Source organism: Macrosteles quadrilineatus, unplaced genomic scaffold, assembly GCF_028750875.1.
Source record: "Macrosteles quadrilineatus isolate MER2022 unplaced genomic scaffold, UCM_ALF_1.0 Scaffold_3__2_contigs__length_128488019, whole genome shotgun sequence".
NCBI lineage: Eukaryota > Metazoa > Arthropoda > Insecta > Hemiptera > Cicadellidae > Macrosteles > Macrosteles quadrilineatus.
In genome coordinates, this window is record NW_026542596.1 from 126,267,047 (window position 1) to 126,287,523 (window position 20,477).

The 20,477-nt window shown below is 36.4% G+C and overlaps 1 protein-coding gene across 2 annotated transcripts; it reads left to right on the forward strand.

Annotated features, from left to right (window-relative positions):
* Nucleotides 1-4,335: 4,335 nt before the first annotated feature.
* LOC128990709 (uncharacterized) lies at nt 4,336-6,153 on the forward strand. Of its 2 annotated transcripts, none has more exons than XM_054413236.1 (2): nt 4,336-4,462; nt 5,183-6,153. In XM_054413236.1, the coding sequence occupies exon 2, from the start codon at nt 5,195-5,197 to the stop codon at nt 6,047-6,049; it is 855 nt and encodes a 284-aa protein (XP_054269211.1). In that variant the 5' UTR covers nt 4,336-4,462; nt 5,183-5,194; the 3' UTR covers nt 6,050-6,153. The 2 variants fall into 2 exon arrangements, with proteins under 2 accessions (XP_054269211.1, XP_054269213.1); XM_054413238.1 differs by lacking the exon at nt 4,336-4,462 and adding an exon at nt 4,538-4,555.
* Nucleotides 6,154-20,477: the final 14,324 nt, after the last annotated feature.

The following is a 20,477-nucleotide window of genomic DNA, read 5'->3' on the forward strand; positions in this document are numbered from 1 at the left end:
AATATACAAATTACAAGGCAAGAAAATAAATTAAGTTCAGGACCATCTCACCAGAGGGTACTAGCATAGACTAACAAACACAAGTAGACTTCTCATCCCACTGTAAAATTTGAAGGTAGTTTTCGTGTCTAGTTCATGTACTGTGACACTGGGCGCTGGTGTCGGCAAAATTTCGTTTGTATCATTTTGGCGTTAATTTCTTGATTTGTGCTTTACTGTTTGGTTATATAAGTAGAAGACGAATTATTGTTTATGACTATCTCGTATTGTTTGGCCAAACGAGGTTTTAAATGACTGAAATAAAAATAAACAAATCGTAGATAATACACTACCTTTATGGTGAACCGGACGGAACTAAAGATAAAATTGTCTTCAGCTGATCCATAAGAATGAGAAATCTAAGGGAGAATGTTTTACTTACGGTGTTACTAATACTAAAGATTTATTGTTTCTCAAATTTGCTTCCTACTAGCAGTGGTGGGGACATAACAACTTTTTTATTGTACAATTTCTTATGCTTTCAGTTTTACAAGACTAAACATGTGTTGTATTAAGAAAATACTACATACTTTACATCCGTAAACTTGTTTGGAGGCTGGTATGGTAAAAAAATACTATTACTTTTCGTCATACTCCAGCAAAAATTGGCGTTTTAAAAACATTAGTTGCTGGTCTAATGTAGTTCTTCAGTAAAAAAAATGCCTTTTTAGTCCTTAGGTAGTAAGAGTCAGCTGTTTAAACTCAGTTTTAAACTTCGTTAGTAAGCAATCATATGTAACACGCCTAAAACAGAACATATCGTAGAAATAATTTAACAATGCTAGAATAAGAGTAGCAATTGTTGGCGTCAAGAGAGGAATTGAACTAACTTACATTAAGTCAAAAGCTCTATTACAGTGTGTGGTTGACATCTACGTGCTGATAGAGTGCACCCGCCTACTATAGGCTACATAAGAGATGACCAAACCAGTATGCGAGTGAATGTAAATTTAAATATTGTAGATTACTTTTATGTTTTTTACATCATCATATTTTTAATATTCTATAATCCGTCAGATAAATTATTTTAGAGTTACTCTTTGATTAAGGTCTTGCTGTTTATTTTTTGTTTATTCTTTTAATAAAAGTTTCAGTTTTGCTCGATTTCGAGCAACGGGTTATCTAGTTTGAAATTAATAGATTTCATAAAGGTTGTAGCTTATTGCTTCATTCTTGTCAATACTTTGACAAATCGATGTTATAGTTTACAATAATGCAATCGTAATAGACAAAATTATTGAATCACTAAACAATAAACAGCTGCTTATTTGCACTGGTCAATTTATAACGAGTTTGAAGTAGTTGTAAGATTTTATCTTTGGGTAAAAAGTATTTTCGTTTGTTAAAATTACTTTGTAGATAGTGTTGAAATAGGACAAAAAATATAGTTCATCACACGGGCAAATCTTGTCTTTTCAACACTCGCTCATTTTTGTTAAACTTGAGCTAGGGCTGAAAAGAGTTACCGGTAGGCCTACTTTACGCCCCAGTGATAAAATATACTATTTTTCACCCAATGTACCGTACATATTTCACCGATGTACGGTATATGATAGAATATAATTTGTTTGAGAAATCAACAAACCGTAGTCTCGTGTTTAAAAAATCAAACCAAAGTTTGTAGATCTAGAAATCATTCGTTGATGCGACGTGTTGACGTAATATCGATTCTTGTCACCCTTACACTGTGTAAACAACCTAAATATCACACTCATGTTACCCCTGGCAGCACAACCCTTACCCTCTCGCACTCGACGATTGAAACACACAGCCTGTATCAAGGACGAAGGGGTATTGAAATAAAATCAAAAACTAACTTAAACTCGTTTAGTCACAGATCAAAGATAACACTAATTGTTTACATAATAAAATAAACCTAAGACAATATGACCAGCTGTTTCCAATATTATTACACTTTTACTTCCCCGTCGTGTACCGCACTTTCTCTTCTCCACAGTTGATCAGAATGTTTTCTTTTTAGGACACCACCGCACATGACTTCATAAGAGTAGAAGCCATTTTGTTTGACTATTTTTCTGCTATCCAACCAGGGTTATTCTTAGTTTCACCCATACTTCTTCCCCTTCACTAAATGTTTTTAAATTTTTCTTTTGAGTTGGATTTTGTTGTTCTCTCCAAATTTTCAAATCTAATCTTTGTCTTTCATGTCCAACATCTGTAGAGGCTAGTCCTGTGGTTTTTTGCGTGGGCATTTCTGTAACTGTACAACACATTTTGCAATGCCAATGAAGAATCATCAATTTCTTGTTTTGTTGTTCTATAACGCAGTTTCAAGGTGCCTACTAGACGCTCCACTAAACCATTATTTCTAGTATGATAAGGAGTAGTTCTTATATGACGAATTGAATGTCTTTTGAAAAACGGTTCCATTTCAGTAGGGACAAACTGTGGCCCATTGTCAGTCACAACTTGAGATGGTATCCCATATCTGCTCATCCACGATCTCAATCTTTGAATCATGGCTGTTGAAGTCGTTGTTCTCAAACATTCAACTTCTTTCCACTTAGAAAGCGCGCCAATCCCTACTAACCACATTACTCCATCAACTGGCCCAGCTAAATCCTTTCCCAAACTCTTTCAGGAATGTTTCATGATTAAACAGGGACTCTTTCATGTTTCCTCGGTTATCTTGGCATGCTTCACAAGTCTTTACATGCATTTCATTGGCTTTGTCAATGCCAGGCCACCATACATAGTATCTGGTAATTAATCTCATAGCTGAACTCTAAATAGTACCAGTAGACTTTTTATTTTAGTGTAAAATTACCAAGGTGTAAAGCTGATGGCCTATGTGTTATTGGTGTTTTATGTGTGTTTTATTTATGAGTGGTTTATGTTAGTTACGTTAGAGTGTGATGATGTACAATTGTTTCTCTCTAATGAAGAGGTTTTAGAGGTTCGTTTTTAAATTGATAAAACTGTTTCAAATAACAATTAATTTTACATCTGATAGCTAAGTGTACAGTAAGTGTAACAATGATCGTTCTGTTTGTTTTGCCACCAACAATGAATAGACTTACATCATAAAAATGCTTTAAATGTACTAAGAAGTGGTTCAATGTGTCAAACTGGATCTACTTCGTCCATTTTGCGCGACACAATCGTCCACCCGAGCAACATATTCTATCCACCATGATCCGTTTTCTTCTTACATGCACTCTATAAGTCACTTCCGCAGAGACGTCAAGCAATGGGCAGTGAAGAAACAATTTCTAATGTCGAATGCACTGTTGAGCAGATACTAATGAATCGATTCACCGTCGTGCGCTGCAGTTGGAGTTATGATAATCCATTCTATGGAAGTTTTTGCGTAAAACATCGTATGATGGCTTACAACAAAGCTATTTTGGTAAAAATCCATACCATAATCTTCAAACTGATTTCAACTGTGTAAACTAATTTAAATTCATGCTTTTGTAGAAAGAGAAATAGCACAGTTTGTGAGCGTGTACATGGCAACAAGGTAAGAGGTGGTCGTGCATTAATTGCGCTTAAGAGTTCCTGAATTGCGTCAAGCCCTCAAAGGGTCCCAAAAAATGTTCCTTAGTTACCAAGCCCAAGCCAGGTAGGGTTGAGTTGCCGGCTGAAGGAATGTCACTGTTAACGTGTCATCCTAACCTACATCCTAACCTAACCTAGCCTAGCCTAACCTACCTTACTCAATTATACAGTCAAAGAGGGCCGCCACTTGGCACAGTTAATGAACGCATCGGGTATATTGGCTTGGAGCAGTTGGCGCAATTCAGGAATACCCGACTACCTGACTTAGGTCAGTTGGCGCAATTAATGAGGTCATATGAAAAGAGAGTTCGATATTAGTTCTGAGAATTAATTAACCTTTTGGAATGGGTTTGTGGTTTATTGGCATACACTTGTACTAGTTGCGTTACACATTCACACAAAAATTGTCCATCGATGTCAGACCGCATGATTGTGGAGGCCATGGCAATTCATTTCGCGAAAGCATGCGATAACGGAACGTGTTTTGCAATAAGTAAATTGTTTCAGTATGCATCGATCTTTATTACTTCAACTGAATCACAAATTCTGTGCTGGGGTTTCGACCAGGTCGCTTAACGGATGACGTGTCACTCTTTTTCGAGATATTGAAAAATACTTGAACATTATTATTTTGTATAGTATCGGTTACGGTGAGAAGTCAATCATTCGTTTTTAGTAGCCATGCTATTATTTGTATGTCTTTGAAAAGATCAAACCAAACAAGGCTTTAATTTTATGTCGAACAGCTGTTACATTGTAAACACAAAACTACAATTATTTTTCCAACGGTAAATTTGTTGTTTGTTTTTTTCGCTTCAGGTACACTTTTCCACGTTTTTCATTCAAAACCTTTTGATATTTGGTTATTTATCGTTTGTGTTGACCTTACAACGTGATTTCGGTAAGTTTTTAAAAGTGTATAGTTATCATTAGGTTCCTTTGATAAACTCCAAAATTATTATGTTACCTTAGAGCTCAATTCAACGATTGATAGGTACAGCTGTAGGTTTAACAATAATAGTCAAAATTAGTTTTCAATATTCATTTTTGGAGATAGTATTTGTAAATAATTTTGAACACCAAACTTGAAAAACACTATTATTTTCATCGTCCTTTTGTATTCCATATTTACATTACGGCCTAGGATGAATGAGTTAGTTATAGAATAAAATTTCATTTAAACTACTAGGCAAGATTTGTCTTATTATTGTAGACCTAAATAACATTTACGTTTATGAGAATTAGGGCCAACTTTTATCTTGAGTTAGTTGTATACTTTAGGAGTTTTAGGGTTTTACATTTCACAGCTTTTTATCATTAGTTCATCCCTGGTATCATATACAATTTAACACTGTGCATAAAACTACAGTACTCCTTGACTTGAATTGTTGCATCGTTCCTTTGGCATTCTGTTTACCGTACATGTAGCGGGTAAGAACTGCTAGCCAAGTAAATATGGCAAGTAATAAAGCTATATAATTCTATAATGAACCAATACCCATGTATCTATAATGTAACAATAGCTACATGAACTACCCAAAACATTGAACACTGAAGTGGCTATGTAACAGCAAGACTATATGTATCACTATAAATATTTTATTTTCAATTATTGTTTCAGGGTAGAATAAAGATGCTGCGAGCAATACTCTCTCAATCTACAAGAAAAATCCTTGCTAAAAGTCCTCTCCCAGAGTATGCACTCTCTGCGCACTCCGCATCTTCTGCTGTCTTCGAGCGGCCAAGGACGATTCTACCTGTAGCCTTCCACAGCAAACGCCTCTTGCTCACACCAACGAATAATAATATGATAAATAACGTCCCTTACATTACACCTTTCTTGAACATACGTTGGGCCTCTGACCAGAAGAAGGAAAAGGCAAAAGTGCCCAGTCCCAGTGTTTTGGCGTGCAACATGATCAACATGTTGAAGTGCGTTGACTTGAACGACCTGAAGGACGCGCCTCCGCCCGCGTTCTGGTTGGCCTTTGGAGTTGGGGCAACACAGGTTGTCCTCCCACTGGTAGAGATCATCGGAGGTTACTCTGACGCCATCACCTTCTACCAGCTCAACCTCGCTGCCTCCAGTGTAGCCGTCCTCAGCGGCATCAAGTGGGGTCTTGCGGTATCCAACAACCCCATTCCCAAGCCTGATTTTGATACTTTGAAGTTGGTCATGGGTCCTACATACGTCGCCATGTTGGGGCTTTTACTTCCTACCGCTTTAGGGTTCCCTACAGTCGCGGCCGCCTTGGTGAGTTCCCTCTACCTCGATCTCAAGTCCTGCGCGTTCCCCCCGTGGGCCAACGCTACGAGGTTGTTCTTGACCGTGTCCACGCTTAGTGGACTGGCCATGGCCTGGTTCGCATACCTCCTCTTCCATGAAGGGAAGAATCAAAAGAAGAGAGAAGAGAAAAAAGATGCTAAAGCTCTGAATGATAAAGAGGATGGTGACGACAAGTCCAAGAAAGATGGGGAAAAACAATGAGGAAATTATATAATATTTTGTTTTTATTTATTTATGTAAAATTTAAATACTGGTTACTGAGTGTCTTTGTTTAACTTATGTAAAGTAAAACCTGTTAAAATAAATCTGCTCTTATTTATAATTTGGAGGGGCATGCAACAAAATTAGTACTGAAAAATCCTGTGTTTTTTGACAAATTAAAAACTCAATAGCATATAATAATTCACATATTTTCAAAACTCACTTTACAGTATTCTGGATACACCCTAAAAGGCTTAATTTCAAGAGCTAGGCGTGCTGCATTAAATCCATACTTTAATATATCTAATTTACGCAAAATCATAAAAATAATACATTTTCTTTCAAAACCCCTAAAACCCAATAATAAAAAATGACGAAGCTTTTTTTATTCACATGTATTTTTGGTAAGACATCAAAGATAAAAAACCGTTACAATAATCGTATTGCAGGATATTGGAATTATCTTACAGAGTAAACAAAACTCCCTTCACTTGTAACGCAAAACAAAAACGACAAGTGTGATGCGTTCTACATCAGCCTTAATTACCCAGGAGTTTATAAATGGTCGGATAATTGAGGGTAAAAGAGGAGTGGGGAACCAGCTGTCCACTACATGGTGTCACATACTGTACGTCCAGAGCTGTCCGTCCGCTGTCCTTTTACTCTTTATTACATTAGCTCTTTACACTTGACATTCGCGTTTGTCAGAATCAATGTCACTTCTCGTAAAATGTCGTAGTCGACGAAAGGAGGTAGTTTTGGGTATTATTTTTTTTTCCTAGGACGCTAGGCACGAGCCCGGAATTGTTTTTCACATTACTTCAGGCAAGACCTTGGGGTTGCGACATTATCACATAAATAAAATTCATTGGTGATTTGGCGGGATTTGAACCCGCGACCTCTTGAACCAAAGTCCCGCGCTCTAACCACTGGACCAGCTCGCTCCCCTGAGTTTTGGGTATTAGAAATGTCAATTTTGAGATCAACTCAACTGTTGTAAAATAGGTTGTGTGTGATGTCACACTCGTAACTCGTATTTGTATATTTAGGATTGGTAGAATTGCCCATGAGGATGTAGCTATTGCTGACTATTGGAGACTGAAATAGATTAATGGTTTAAACTATTAGTGTAGATTTCATGGTAAGCCTGGATCTAAAAGCACTAATTATTTTCGTTTTAGGGTTCCAAAACGCAAAAAAAGAAAGTGGGGTTTTATCCCAAAAGTTTAATTTTTAAATATATATTTATATATTTACCCTTTAGTTTGCCATAAAGGATTGAAATAATCATATTGCATAGCCTTTCTTTGCTGGTTACCATATTATTTGGAAGCTAGAGTATTTTGTTTCTCACGATACCCTTAGAGAGGATAATTAATATTGCAAATGGTTTGATTTTGTTTTAATTTATGGTTGAGCATAAAGGGTTCAAGACAAATTATTTTACAATTTAAAATAGCTTGTGGTTTTTGCTTTAATTCGGACAGATTTTAGTTTTAACACACACACACACTATTATTTCATATCGCTGATAATCAATCGCATTGTAAACATCAGGGATATGTTGAATTCACACCCCGGACATAACCATATCTCCCCAACAATGAGGTCGCGTATCGTTGGTCTACTTTAACCTTATACATGCTAAGAAATTGTTTTACAAAGTTTTAACAGAACCTGGCTTTGAAATTGCCGTTTACCCTTATTTTATTACCATTGAAGTAGCCATTCTTAAACCATTGTAAGAATATTGTAACCGTTTGTAACAATATACATTCTATTTCGACAAACCTATGTTAATATATTGATCTACAATAATAGTGGTAGTAACATCAGCTGTTCTTTAAAATAACAATTACTTTTCAAACCTGGCACTTGGTTTTCAACAGGCACCCGGATTCTATACAGTGGCCATAATGATCCGCATTTGATTATTCATTTGGTATTTTTACATTTACCTCATGCATGCTTTCTATTTCTAAATTAATTTTGAATTAACGCCATAATTGTTTTTTACATTCTACTTAATACTTGTAGAAGCCAAATTAAGGTGTGGTTGGTAAAGCACTCAACAGTTCAGTAAGATATCAATCACCCTGATTTTTTAGAGACAAAAGCTCAATTAAATTGGACGTGGATCTGGGATGGGTTCTGACATTTTCTATTGGATAGGCCTCCTAGATTGGACATTTCGTCTATATGGACCAGCTGTGGCAATTTTTTATTTAAAAAAAAAAAACAAGTTTCATGAACCTCTTACAGAGTGTTCTTCTGTTGAAATACAATTTCTACTTTCAAGTTTTATGCCAAAAGTTAAATTTTATGACTACATAATTCTATGAAAAATTTTGAAATGGTTGGTTTTAGCATTTGATTTTGTCTAAAGTCAATGCTAATATTAACTTACTAATCAACTTTAAAATTCATCATTAATTTGTATAATATTTAACAGCCAAGCTATGTCAAGGTGCCAAGCAAATCTCGAAAAAAAATTTTCTCCACTTCACATTTCCAAACATCTTTCCATCAAAATTAGATCAAGTCAAGACTATCGCTAAGTAAGCAAGCGAAGATCCTCGGAGTCAATTCATTGCAGTCGCTTTGAAGTGAGAGAACACGTGTTTTTATGGAGCCGATTTTATTGAGCCAGGCCTGATTTGTAAGGCACAGTCGGCTCGGCGCATTCATAATTCATGCTCCAGCCCTCGGCTCAAAGGGCGCGTAGGGCCCTAATGGTCAAAATATGGATATACAAAGAATAACGTCTGAGAGGTTCATATATTTGTCTTAAAGGGCAGTTGAAAGCCTCAGTCCCTGTTTTGTGATTCATACTCCCCAACATTTCGCGCTTTATATCTCTTTAATACGGATGTATATCTTGACGGCATACGGATGGCTGCTTTCGAATGTCTTTCACGTTTATGTATGTTGGAGGATAGTCTGGGCGATATTTTGTAGTTTGTAATGTGGAATTTAATGACAATTTAAGAGGCATTCTGTTAGAATTATGTCACTATGTTTATTTTACTAACAATTATCATGTAGAACAAGTTGTTCTGTATAAAAGTACCATAACACAAACAACTTTAAAAATATCAAAAATGAATAAACAATTTATACTTCCATGAACAAAATAATATACTCTGAAAAAGGTAATGTGATAAAGGTTGAAGATTTTAAAATATACGCTCTATTAAATGAAATTAAAATACCAAGTTATGGAGGTTTGTGATGGTTAAATTAGGGAGAAGCATCCATTGAAAATCTGTTCACCAACAGAAACATAGTTTTTGTTCCGCGGACATCTCTCTTGTTCCGCGAGAGAGGGCTGTTCTCTCCCTCCCCCAATTCCTCTCTTTCGCACTCCTCCTAATTCTTTCCTTTCTTTCATGCAGACTTTAAAAACTCGTTAAATTATCATTTTCTCAAATCAATAGATCTCAAATTATCATTTTCTTCAATACGGTAATTTTAACAATTTAACCTAACCTAACCTATGAAAGAAAGAATTTGGTGGAGATCGAAATAGAGGATTTGGGGAAGGGAGAGTGCAGCCCCCTCTCTCGCGGAACAAGAGAGATGTCCACGGAACAAAAGTAATGTTTCGGCCGGCCCCGAAATCTACCTGCTACCCCTCGGAACAAAAGTGATATGATGGAATTAGCCTTCAACCACGAAACAAAAGCGAACGCCTTTCAAAATCGGACTCAACTACCTCAGGGTTTTAAATATTTGACATACTAGAACACGTTGAAACTGCAAAGTGTCTTACCGTCGTGATGGCGACACCGTGGTTAATGTTAATGAACATGTCCACATGCGCTGCTCTAATGAACACATTTAAAATTTATGAAAAGGAACAGCTGGGAAGGGAGGGAAATATCATCCGAAAGTTACAAGTTGAGCAACGCCGCGCTGTCGACTTTGTTTACGTTGAGGTTGAATGAATTACAATAATGAATGGTGATGTTTTTGTGCCGATCATATGTTGGATTAATATTCGGTCTACGTTTAATGCTAGTTCCTTTATTTTGCACTCTAATCCCTCCCAAAGCCTAAAACAAGAACAAATATTCTCCTCTCTAATGGAATTCGTCGAAAGTGAATTCACCCACCATCTTACAATGTATTACCTATTTAACTTCATCATTTTTACCAATCTCCCATTCAAATCCTCTAATGGACTGAAGTCCCACCACTACACTGTTCTAGATGGAATAACGGAACTAAGAAATTGATGTTATGATCTAAAACGGATTAGTACATAAACCTTACGTAATGTAAGTTTTTTTTTTCTCAATTAATATTGTCATACTTATTCAGCTGCATTTGAATAACTTGCATTGCCTCGTTTCCTCGAACCTTTTACTACACTTACCTTGCAAATAGGACATTCCATCCCCATTTCAAAATACAGTGACATTTATTATATACCAACCTGTTAAGCAAGCCAAATGCCCAAAATTAAAAAGGAAAATATAACTGAATTTATCATACTCAATGAGAATTTCAACTATGTTTTCGTATCTGAGATGTTTACTCCACTATTCAATCCGATCGTTCAATAAACTACAAATTTCAATGAAGTTAATTCAACTTTGCTCAATACAACACGACAGTTAAATCGACTTATAGGCCAACTATTGACTACCCAAACACTGTTTTACTACCCCGAGAAGGGACTCCAATACACTTACCCTTATAAATCGTACATAACGCTAACCCCTTTTTATAGGCTCACAATTTAGCAGCAAGATCCATGATTACAGCGAGAAAAGCAGCAAGACGGGGTTGGTTCTATCTGGGGCGCGTTAAAATGATCGTTTTTCTAAACACCCACCCCTTCCCTCCTTAACGTAATCCCGGGCTTTGTTTGCGAAGAAGGGTTGTCAAACGGCTAAGCCAAATGAATGCTGGCGGATTTACACTTTAAATATCCGACCATCTGGAGACGCTGTGGACTTTCCCGCGTTCTTGACGGATCTATTTTGTTTACGCGCTAGAGTTTTGTGAATTGAAGTTTATAACTTTAATTGTTTTAAATAATTTTAATTTGCTTTGAAAGCATACGTCCGATTCTCATGTTAAAGGTGGATTACATTTTTTATGTTAAGTAGTTAAAATGAGGGTCAGGGAGTTCGCTCATGGTTAATCATTTCTGTTGAAAACACAAACTTCTTAACCAAGCCGACCTGAATAGGCAACATAATTTCAAATTTCAAAACCCCCCAACTTTTTTAATACCCGGGGTAGCTAAAATATAGGTAGCTAAACTGGGACGGATGGCGTCGTCCTGTAATCCAGCTACTAGGAGGTTACGAATTGTGGATATTTATAGGCATGCACTGTGGATGCGATACTCCCTTGTGTCTGCTTGTGTGGATTAACGTCCGCACGAGTGAGTATTACGACTATCTGCAGTAGGATTTGAAACTATTCTGAAAATTACACCAATTCGTATATACCGAGGCAAAAATGTGGTTCGGATTCCACTATAAACTGTAGGTCCCTTGGTAGCCATTAGCTGTATGAGCTATCAATTAACAGCTTTGTCTAAGGAATAAGTCGGCCTTGGTCACTAACAAGACTACATGATCGCGTCACTCATCCTACACTCATCTCCATTCATACTTGGCTTAAAATACCTACTTTGTATGGTCGCCATTTCATTGAATTAATTATAAAGTATGTTATGCTATAAAGTGCTCTAATAAATTATACTAGCCAAAGACTCAGATGATCTTAGGCGTCTAACAAAACTAAATAGGTCATTTTGCTCGCCCTTCATTCATATTCAACTTAAAAACACTCATACAACGTGTGTCACTATTTAATAAAATACTAAACGGATTCAAACTAATAATAAAACTGTTGTGAATGACAATAAAAAGAAAATTTAAAAGGCTTGGAGGAGAACCAGATCGCTAGTTAAAGAAACTTCTAAGAAAATATTGGAAGTAAGCTTTACTCTTATTGTCAAAAAGCATCAGCAGAGGGGGAGGGATTTCCTTACATTTTAACATCGTGTAGTACGATCGGAATAGCTTTACCTTATTAAACTGTCTCGGCGCGAACGGTTCTAATCTCATTCCGTAGACCTCCTCCGGGTGTCAGGCTAACAAGTGTTTGTGACGCAGCGTTCAATTCAGGGTTTCTGTCCTGAAATTGAGGCGAAAATTTGATTCCGCCTTCCTGAATGAACCTTCTAATGGCGATGTATTGAGAAACCGACTCCCTCTCCTACACCGGGGCTTTGTCATGGGATAAGATCTCTCCAGAGTCACGCGATAGGGATGTCAATGTTTGACAGTAAAATTAAATTAAATTTTGGAATTCAAAATTTAAAATCTTAGTTATTAATTTAAATCCTAAAATTGAATAGATTATGAAGCCTTGAAGCACAAGTAATAGGTCAAGAATACGTTGAATGGATGAATGAATTATATATTTATTCCAACAAAGTATGTTCAGAATTTGTACACAAATATTAAAGGGGAGAAACATTAGTAAATTTAAAATAATAAATTAAATTAAATTTTGAATTACATCTATATTTAACATAGCGTACATATTTTTAGGGAATAAGCCGACATGGGTAGCGAGCCTGTGCGTCGACCGAAGTTGTGTCCAAACATAGCATTATTTATTTGATCAAATACAAAAAATAAATAAATAATTAAATAACAGAAGATATGGAGATAAATAGACAAAAATGGAGATAAATAACTTTATTAATATACTGATTTATATAATGGTATTTTTAAATTAGATATAACTTCTTAAGCAGGAAACCCACTAGTCCGACACTGTCCGACACGACACCCTCCAACAAGTCTTTGAATATTAGACTATTGCTGTCTTGGTTTTCTTATGAAAGAATTGTTTTTCTTTTTTTAGGGGTGTTTTCAAAAGGAGCACACACGTTTTGAATATATTCAGACTTCTCGTCAGGAAATTTTTCAAATACTTCATAATGTAGGTCGAGATTTTATTGTGTTCAGTGAAATAAGTATTTCTTGAATTTACACTTTGATTATTATTATTAAATATACCTCATATACATATATATTTGGGCCAGTTTGATGTACAAGGGTGTCCATAATAATCTTAAACACTTTAAAAAAACTTAAAATGTTCTATGGATGCCACACCATTTAATATTCGAAGTTATTCTTTGTAGGGTTGACACTTTTTTTACAGAGGCAGAATGGCCTCATTGATCCCATGAGCATTATGACTATTAAAAAATCAAATAAGCCTATACCATGTAGTCATGTAGTCACAAGCTATATTAACTTAAACATATATGCAAATATGTACCTATGGGCTTACTCTAAGAGTCAATATAATTAATTTAATGGCTTAAAGCATTTACTTCAATTTGATTTCATATACTTTCTTTTGCAAGATAAATAACATAATTGTTTTGCGACAAAATACCATTTTAACGAGCAATTTTCCAAGAGAAACGCCTTTACTAGCCCACTATCCAGTCAGGAGGGGACGGGGGGGGGTCGCCATTCTGGTAAGAGATTTGCAAGTCTCTCACTGAATATTCAGAACCAGGGGCATCTTCAGCTAGAGACATCTTTATTATCTTAACCACCCCCGGATCTTTAATCTTGAACACGTTTCTCCCCTTCTCAACACTTTAACGTTTATTTCCCTACTGTTGAAAAGCTGTAAATTAAAAGGAGTGTACGAGCTGATAATTAAAAACTTGGTGTTAAGTCGGTTGCTAAGCCCCTCCTATCCCCAGGCGCTAACTTCGGCTACTTAAGACCGTACAAGACTACGCTCTGAATTTTAACTAATCACCACCAAGTCGGGATACTTTGTTGAAGTTAAACTAGGCATAATCGGTATCTTAGTTTTATTTGTGTCATAATTAAGTGGAGTAGTTTTATAAAGACGAATTTATTACCTTTAGATTGCAAGTTCAGGCACTCTATTCACAGTACTAGAACATTTTTAGAGTTTAAATTACATTTAGATATTAATGTGATTTTTTACATTTGTTTACTGATCATTGAACAAACTTTCATGTATATTAACACAACTGAAGTTACTTTCAGTAGTTTTTTTTTAAAGTATCCGAAGGTATTTCATGAATTCAGCCTGTTCAGTCATAAAATTAGGAGTAAAGCATTAATAGTCAATGAGGTTAACGGAGGTAAGGTTTTTAAATTACTGGAACCTTACGACTAAGGAACACCTCTTTCTCTTTTGGCTCAAGTACGCCACTGCCGAGGGCAGTTTTGTCCTGGTATTACAGGCACCAAGCCCGAGGGCTGCCTACGCTAGGATTGACACCGTAGAAGCAAAAGAGGGTGAAGTTTACCCTCCAATCCTATTACTTGATCAGTAAAATTAACTAATTTGCTGCCCCTGTTACCTCTTGCTTTGCTCTAGAAGTTCCGCACACATTAACGGGCCCTGGACCCATGGATAGTTTAGAACTTCAAGTAAAACGCAACACCTTCCATGTCTAAAAAAAACGTTCGATCTTGAACATCAATAGCAATTTCATCGTTCAAACTGAACCTAGTTGTCCATGATCGTTGGGTTTTAATTAATGATCTTTTAATATATAACCATTACACACTGATAGTTGACAGTAACAAAGCTGAAAGCTATTACTGTATTCCAACAATTCAACATCCATCCTTCGACCTCATTGACCTTGAAATCCTCCTTGAACTAATCTAAACATACTTAACACAGTTAGAAGGTCGTCAACAGAACTATTCTAACGCTTTGGTGTTACCTATCTTAATATTCACTACCCTTTTGTAGTATTTGAATAACTTGCCTTTAAACATTTTGGCTCAAGACGCCCTAAACGATTTGCAAGTCGACAAGTCGCCTTCGTCTGTTCGATTGCTCTTTGACTGATTGGGACGAAACTTGGTTGAAAAACTAATAAGGAACGCAGGTTGGCGCGGGCCGCGTCGCGCATCGTTATCCCTAATGAGGAATCGCCCCCCACCCCCCTACGGCACTTCACCCCCACAGCCCGACCCAAGACGCCAGTTGTGCATTTTTTATAGCTCATTATACGGCGTTCTCGTCTCCACCTTTACCCTCCATGTTTAATTCTTAATAATCACATCTTTTGCCACTCCGTCCTCCTCACTTGTTTGCCGAGATAATTTAATATTTTTTCAAAGCTAACGAGGACGTCTCCCCCTATAATTATCATTATTTTCCAAACGCACATCTCTTGTTTTTTCTGATCTTCGTAGCAGAGTTTTCTTCTGTAGTATGCATTATGGACCCTTTGGTTGGTGGAAGTGGTACTTGGGGGTGAAAGAGCCTATCACGACTTTTGGCACAGGGGTGGCAATAGAGACACAAACTAGTCACTATTCGATTAAAATATTAATTTTAGGCATGGGTGTATTGAAAAGTAATGTATTTGCAGAACCAAATTTGAGAGATCGTATTTCAAAAGTATGTAACATAACATATTTGTAATGGATTTCTCTTCTCACGTTGTGTTCGTTTATTAAAAAATCTGAAATTGCCTAAACTTGTGTTCAATTCAACTCAAAGGTCACTTTAAAAAATATTCGTGTTTGCCTTTTGCATATTATTAAAACAGCAGTAAAAAAATAACTGGTACACTATACTTTATCACTAGGGCCAAAAGTGATGTAGCACAATTTCAAATAGTATAACTTTAAAAAGATTCTTAAGAATAGGACCGAACTTTGCAATTTCACTTCCATATAGTTTAACCTGACCTAAAAGTTGTTTCTGTTGTATCCATAAGCTGCCACGTTTTTACCCTTATAATTTCTGACTATTTATCTTTTTTTTTTAGATGGAAAAATATTCAAAATAGTTGATGAGCATAAAATAAATCAAACTAATATGACACTAGTCGAGACTTACTCAAACCATTCCATATATGAAATCCTTGGTTTATTTGGTTTTGGGGCACAAAATGTAGTTTACTCAGTACTTTTCTAATCACCTTACGGAAAAGTGTAACTGGTTAATGAAATTTGACTTCTCGAAGATCAAAATTGAGCTGCATTTGCATAATCAATTCAAAATCAAAACACTGAAAATTCATTGAAAATTCTCGACCCTCAATGGCGAAACGAGAAATCAATGTAAAGCAAAGGACTAAGCCAAACAACCCTTAATTCGTTCAGCCTTTCCGACCGAATACAATAAGAGGAGGGTGGATTATTAAATGACCGTCAATAATGTAGCCGGCCAATCTTAAGAGAGCGGTGAGAGTTGGGGCAGAAGGGGTGAAGAGACCCTTGACCGTTCTGAATGTTTGATAATGCTTGTGTATGCGGAGAGAAGAGTTGGGACAAAAGGTGGGACCATGCAGTACTCCTTCAAACATTCATCCAGGATAATGATGTCCTCTCGTACCGTAGATAACGGAGGTGTTGGGATGCTTGAGTCTAGTGGTGGATGAAAATAGCTGGAACTGACAGTGGCTTAAACTGACTATAACTCACAATAGCTCGCACTGACAGTAGTTCATACTTACAGTGACCAAACTATGACTATAACTCACACTAACAGAAGTTCATACTGACAGTGGCCAAATTATGACTATAACTCACAATAGCTCGCACTGACAGTAGTTCATACTTACAGTGACCAAACTATGACTATTTATAGCTCACACTAACAGAAGTTCATACTGACAGTGGCCAAATTATGACTATAACTCACAATAGCTCACACTATCAGTAGTTCATACTGACAGGGACCCAAACTGACTATAACTCACAATAACAGTAGTCCATACTGACAGTGTCCCAAACTGACTATAACTCACAATAACAGTAGTCCATACTGACAGTGTCCCAAACTGACTATAACTCACAATAACAGTAGTCCATACTGACAGTGCCCCAAACTGACTATAACTCACAATAACAGTAGTCCTAGTCCATACTGACAGTGTCCCAAACTGACTATTTAACAGTCGTTCATACTGACAGTGGTCCAAACTCACAATAGGTCGCACTAATTAAAAAAAAATATTATTTTAATTTTTAATTTAAAAATAAAACTGGTTAAAAACTTTTTCACGCACGATATGATATGAAACGTTGCAACTGTTGCGAGGGGGGGGGAAGGAACCCCCCTTTGGCAACAGATGGGAAGACTGTTAAGGCCCCAACTTCCATGCAGACGACTTTAATAACAGTTTTGACATTTCTGGAAGAGTGCGGGGCCACCATCAAACCGAATCTTGCCCGTAAATCACTTTTACACCCCCTCCCCCCTGGTGGGGCTACTTACCCTCCGATATCTTGCTCCCATTTATTAAATCCGCCGCTCTTTTTATAGATCAACAGTCTTAATCAGATCAACTTTTACTTAGCTCAGTTTAATTAACGTCCTCTTAAGCTTCAGTGACGTGGAAAATTTATGCCGTGAAAGAAATTTTGAAGGTTGGACGAAGTAAACAGTCGTTTTGACACCGATGTTTCTACAAGACGTATCAATTTGCCACTTTGTGTAATCGAATGGTTCCAACAATCGTGTGAAATATCTTTGACACTTGGAATTGTTTGTTCTGAATATAATGTCACATAGGCTACTTGTTAGAGTATACAGTTGGGTGTTGGTAATCTCGTACATTTTATAATACTAGTGAAACAGTAAAATGTTTTTCTAAACATCATCCAAATATTCCATGAAAACATGTTTATGACGCCAAGCTGCATCTTGGTCTAGGAGTTGGAATTCGATTTTCAACTCCTAGTAGTTGAGGCGTGGACGAATTAAGACTGGCTGTCGAACGAATTAGATTGTGCTGGTTTTGTTTCTGTAGCTTATCAGCTTATCTTTGTCACAATCAACTAAATGGTAAAATATAATTTTTGGTTCAAGTATCAATTGTAGCTATATCAATGAATGTTTATTATAAATTTCCTATGTTAGTATAAATCCTATTATTATAAATTACTTTCCCATTTTGACTCGACTTTTCTCTTTCTTTACACCTTTTATATATTTCATAAAGCTTACGTTTTCTGCTGTGGCTTCCCAGTAAAATTGTTTTACCTTTTGTAAATGTGTAATTAGTATGTAGAGTAATAATTATTATAACTGTGTTAGATTGTAGATTGTAGAATATGGATGGACTGATTATAACTCGTTCCCCACGCACAGGCTTCGCCTATGTGAAGAGGATCCATTATTTTTTAGAGTTACTGTTTTGTATATTTTGATTCATGGAATAAATTATGTTTGATTTGATTTGAATGTATATTTTTTTCTTTAAGAGAGTGCATCTTTCAACACAATTCGATGATACTCTCTGCCTAGGATTGGGTACTGATGGTCGGTTTAACTAGTGGAACTTTGCCGCAACTGTAACATAGTTTACAATTAATTATTTACCTATTGGTAACGTTCATAGAATTGTAACATATTAACAATAGAGATGGAATACGCATGCCATAATAAACGCTTAACCCATGTACGATACCAACCAAGAAGTTGGCATCGCCAACTCAAAGATCAACTGTCAATTATAATTACAGCAGTTCTAGTAAAACTTGGAAATTTGAAGTCTTTTAATTAGGAACTAGCTTCTGTGCCGTATCAATAACATAATTTTCATAATTTATGGTTTTAGAATCATTCTTTGTTCCAATAATCAATTACATGAATAAACCTACACATAGTTGTGTAATAGCTATTAATTTAATTTGTCTAGAACATCTGTCTGGAATTGTGAAATAAGCATTTAGCAGTTCTGACTGTTTACATTTAAATGTCAACGCAAAGGTAAACAAAGTTTTAATTTTCTCATGGAGACCAATTAATATTTTGAAAGCCTCACCAAGGGGCGTAGCCCGAGAGGAACTCAGGAAAGTGAATTGGCCTATGACATTCCTAGGTATGTGGACAATCTTTGTGCTTAAATTGGGCTGTTTCGGTTAAGTATTTTAGTCGTGGCAGCTGCACAGACAAACACCACCTCAATTGTATAATATAGTATATAGATAGATAGATGGTTGCACCTCGGTAAATACTTAAATATTTCTTACGATATTGCCGCTCAGCAACTAATATCATGACTCTAGCCACATTTCACAGAGATATGTTATCCAAAAACTACACAAAGATCGAACATCCCCACACCATAGCTCATACAAAGTTCCATCGCGAGAATAGTCTAGATTGGAAACATAATCATAAAATACGTTCCCGCCGGGACAGACCCGCAGGCCGGCAATATCTCGAATCGCGCGGCTAATGTCAGATCTTATAGGCCAATAAAACGTAGCACGGTGCTTGGTATTCTTGTCGCCGCGTAAAAAACCTTCGGGTCCCGCGTAAAACGGCCAATATCATCCAATATTGGCCTTACACCTGCTCTAATCCGGCGATATTGCCCATGAGTCATATCAGATCGAATCACAAGCATTGTCGTCTCCGTCGCTTCAGTACCCAATAACTGTTCTTTCTCTCTGAGTAGTGGGTAAAGACTTTCTAATTAATTTTCTTTTTGGTTTTGGGTTGAATGTGCAATTAATACATAATCAATGCTGCTTAAAGAATTAAGATATTGCGTACAAATTCTTAACATTGTTTTGCCTTTTCAAATTATTGAATTTGTATAACATTTATACTTGTTTGTTAAGTTGTTTGCTTGTAAACTGTGCGTATAGGTACTTAAGAACATGGTTTGGTATGAAATTTTAAATTGCCTTCATTCTCCAACACGTGTCATTTGGCTCAATAAACAGCTGTCAAAATTTTGAGAAAATCGATTAGGTTATGGATTGTAATGGAACATGTGCAATATTTTAGACCCGGAATTCATGTCTTGTGGTAGAAATGGAACGTGTACCAAATTGGCTTAGTTTCCCTTTGATTTCTACAACATAACTAGTTATTTTTTTGTTCTGAAAATTACTTAGATTCTTAAATTTCTCGTTGGCATTATCCCCAAGAATATTTACTTGTTATCACATTCCCCAATAGGTAAGTGGGTGCATCCATATGTAATCCATGAAAATGTTTCTACGCCTATGATTTTTTACCAGTCATTCCTTGCAAAACATATTCTATATTACCAGGAACAAGATTATATATTTTATAATCAACCATACAATGGATGATTAAACTATTTACAGACCACTTTAATTGATTCATACATTTTTGTTCGTTTATGAAAAACAACACGCTAAATTCAAAATCAACTAACTAGAATTAAAAATCTTCTCTTTCCTGTCAGAAAAACTCGGTGAAACAAATTCGAAAGAAATCGGAAATTCAGGTTTTGGGGAAATTCGATTACATTTGGAAGCAAAGGGGCCGAATTTGGTTGAATCGAGTATCGGCGACTCGCAGTGGAATATTGATACTCTGCCGTGAGGACAAATAATGTAAGGGGGGTCTGAAGGGGGCGGGGGGGGGGGCATCCACTTCA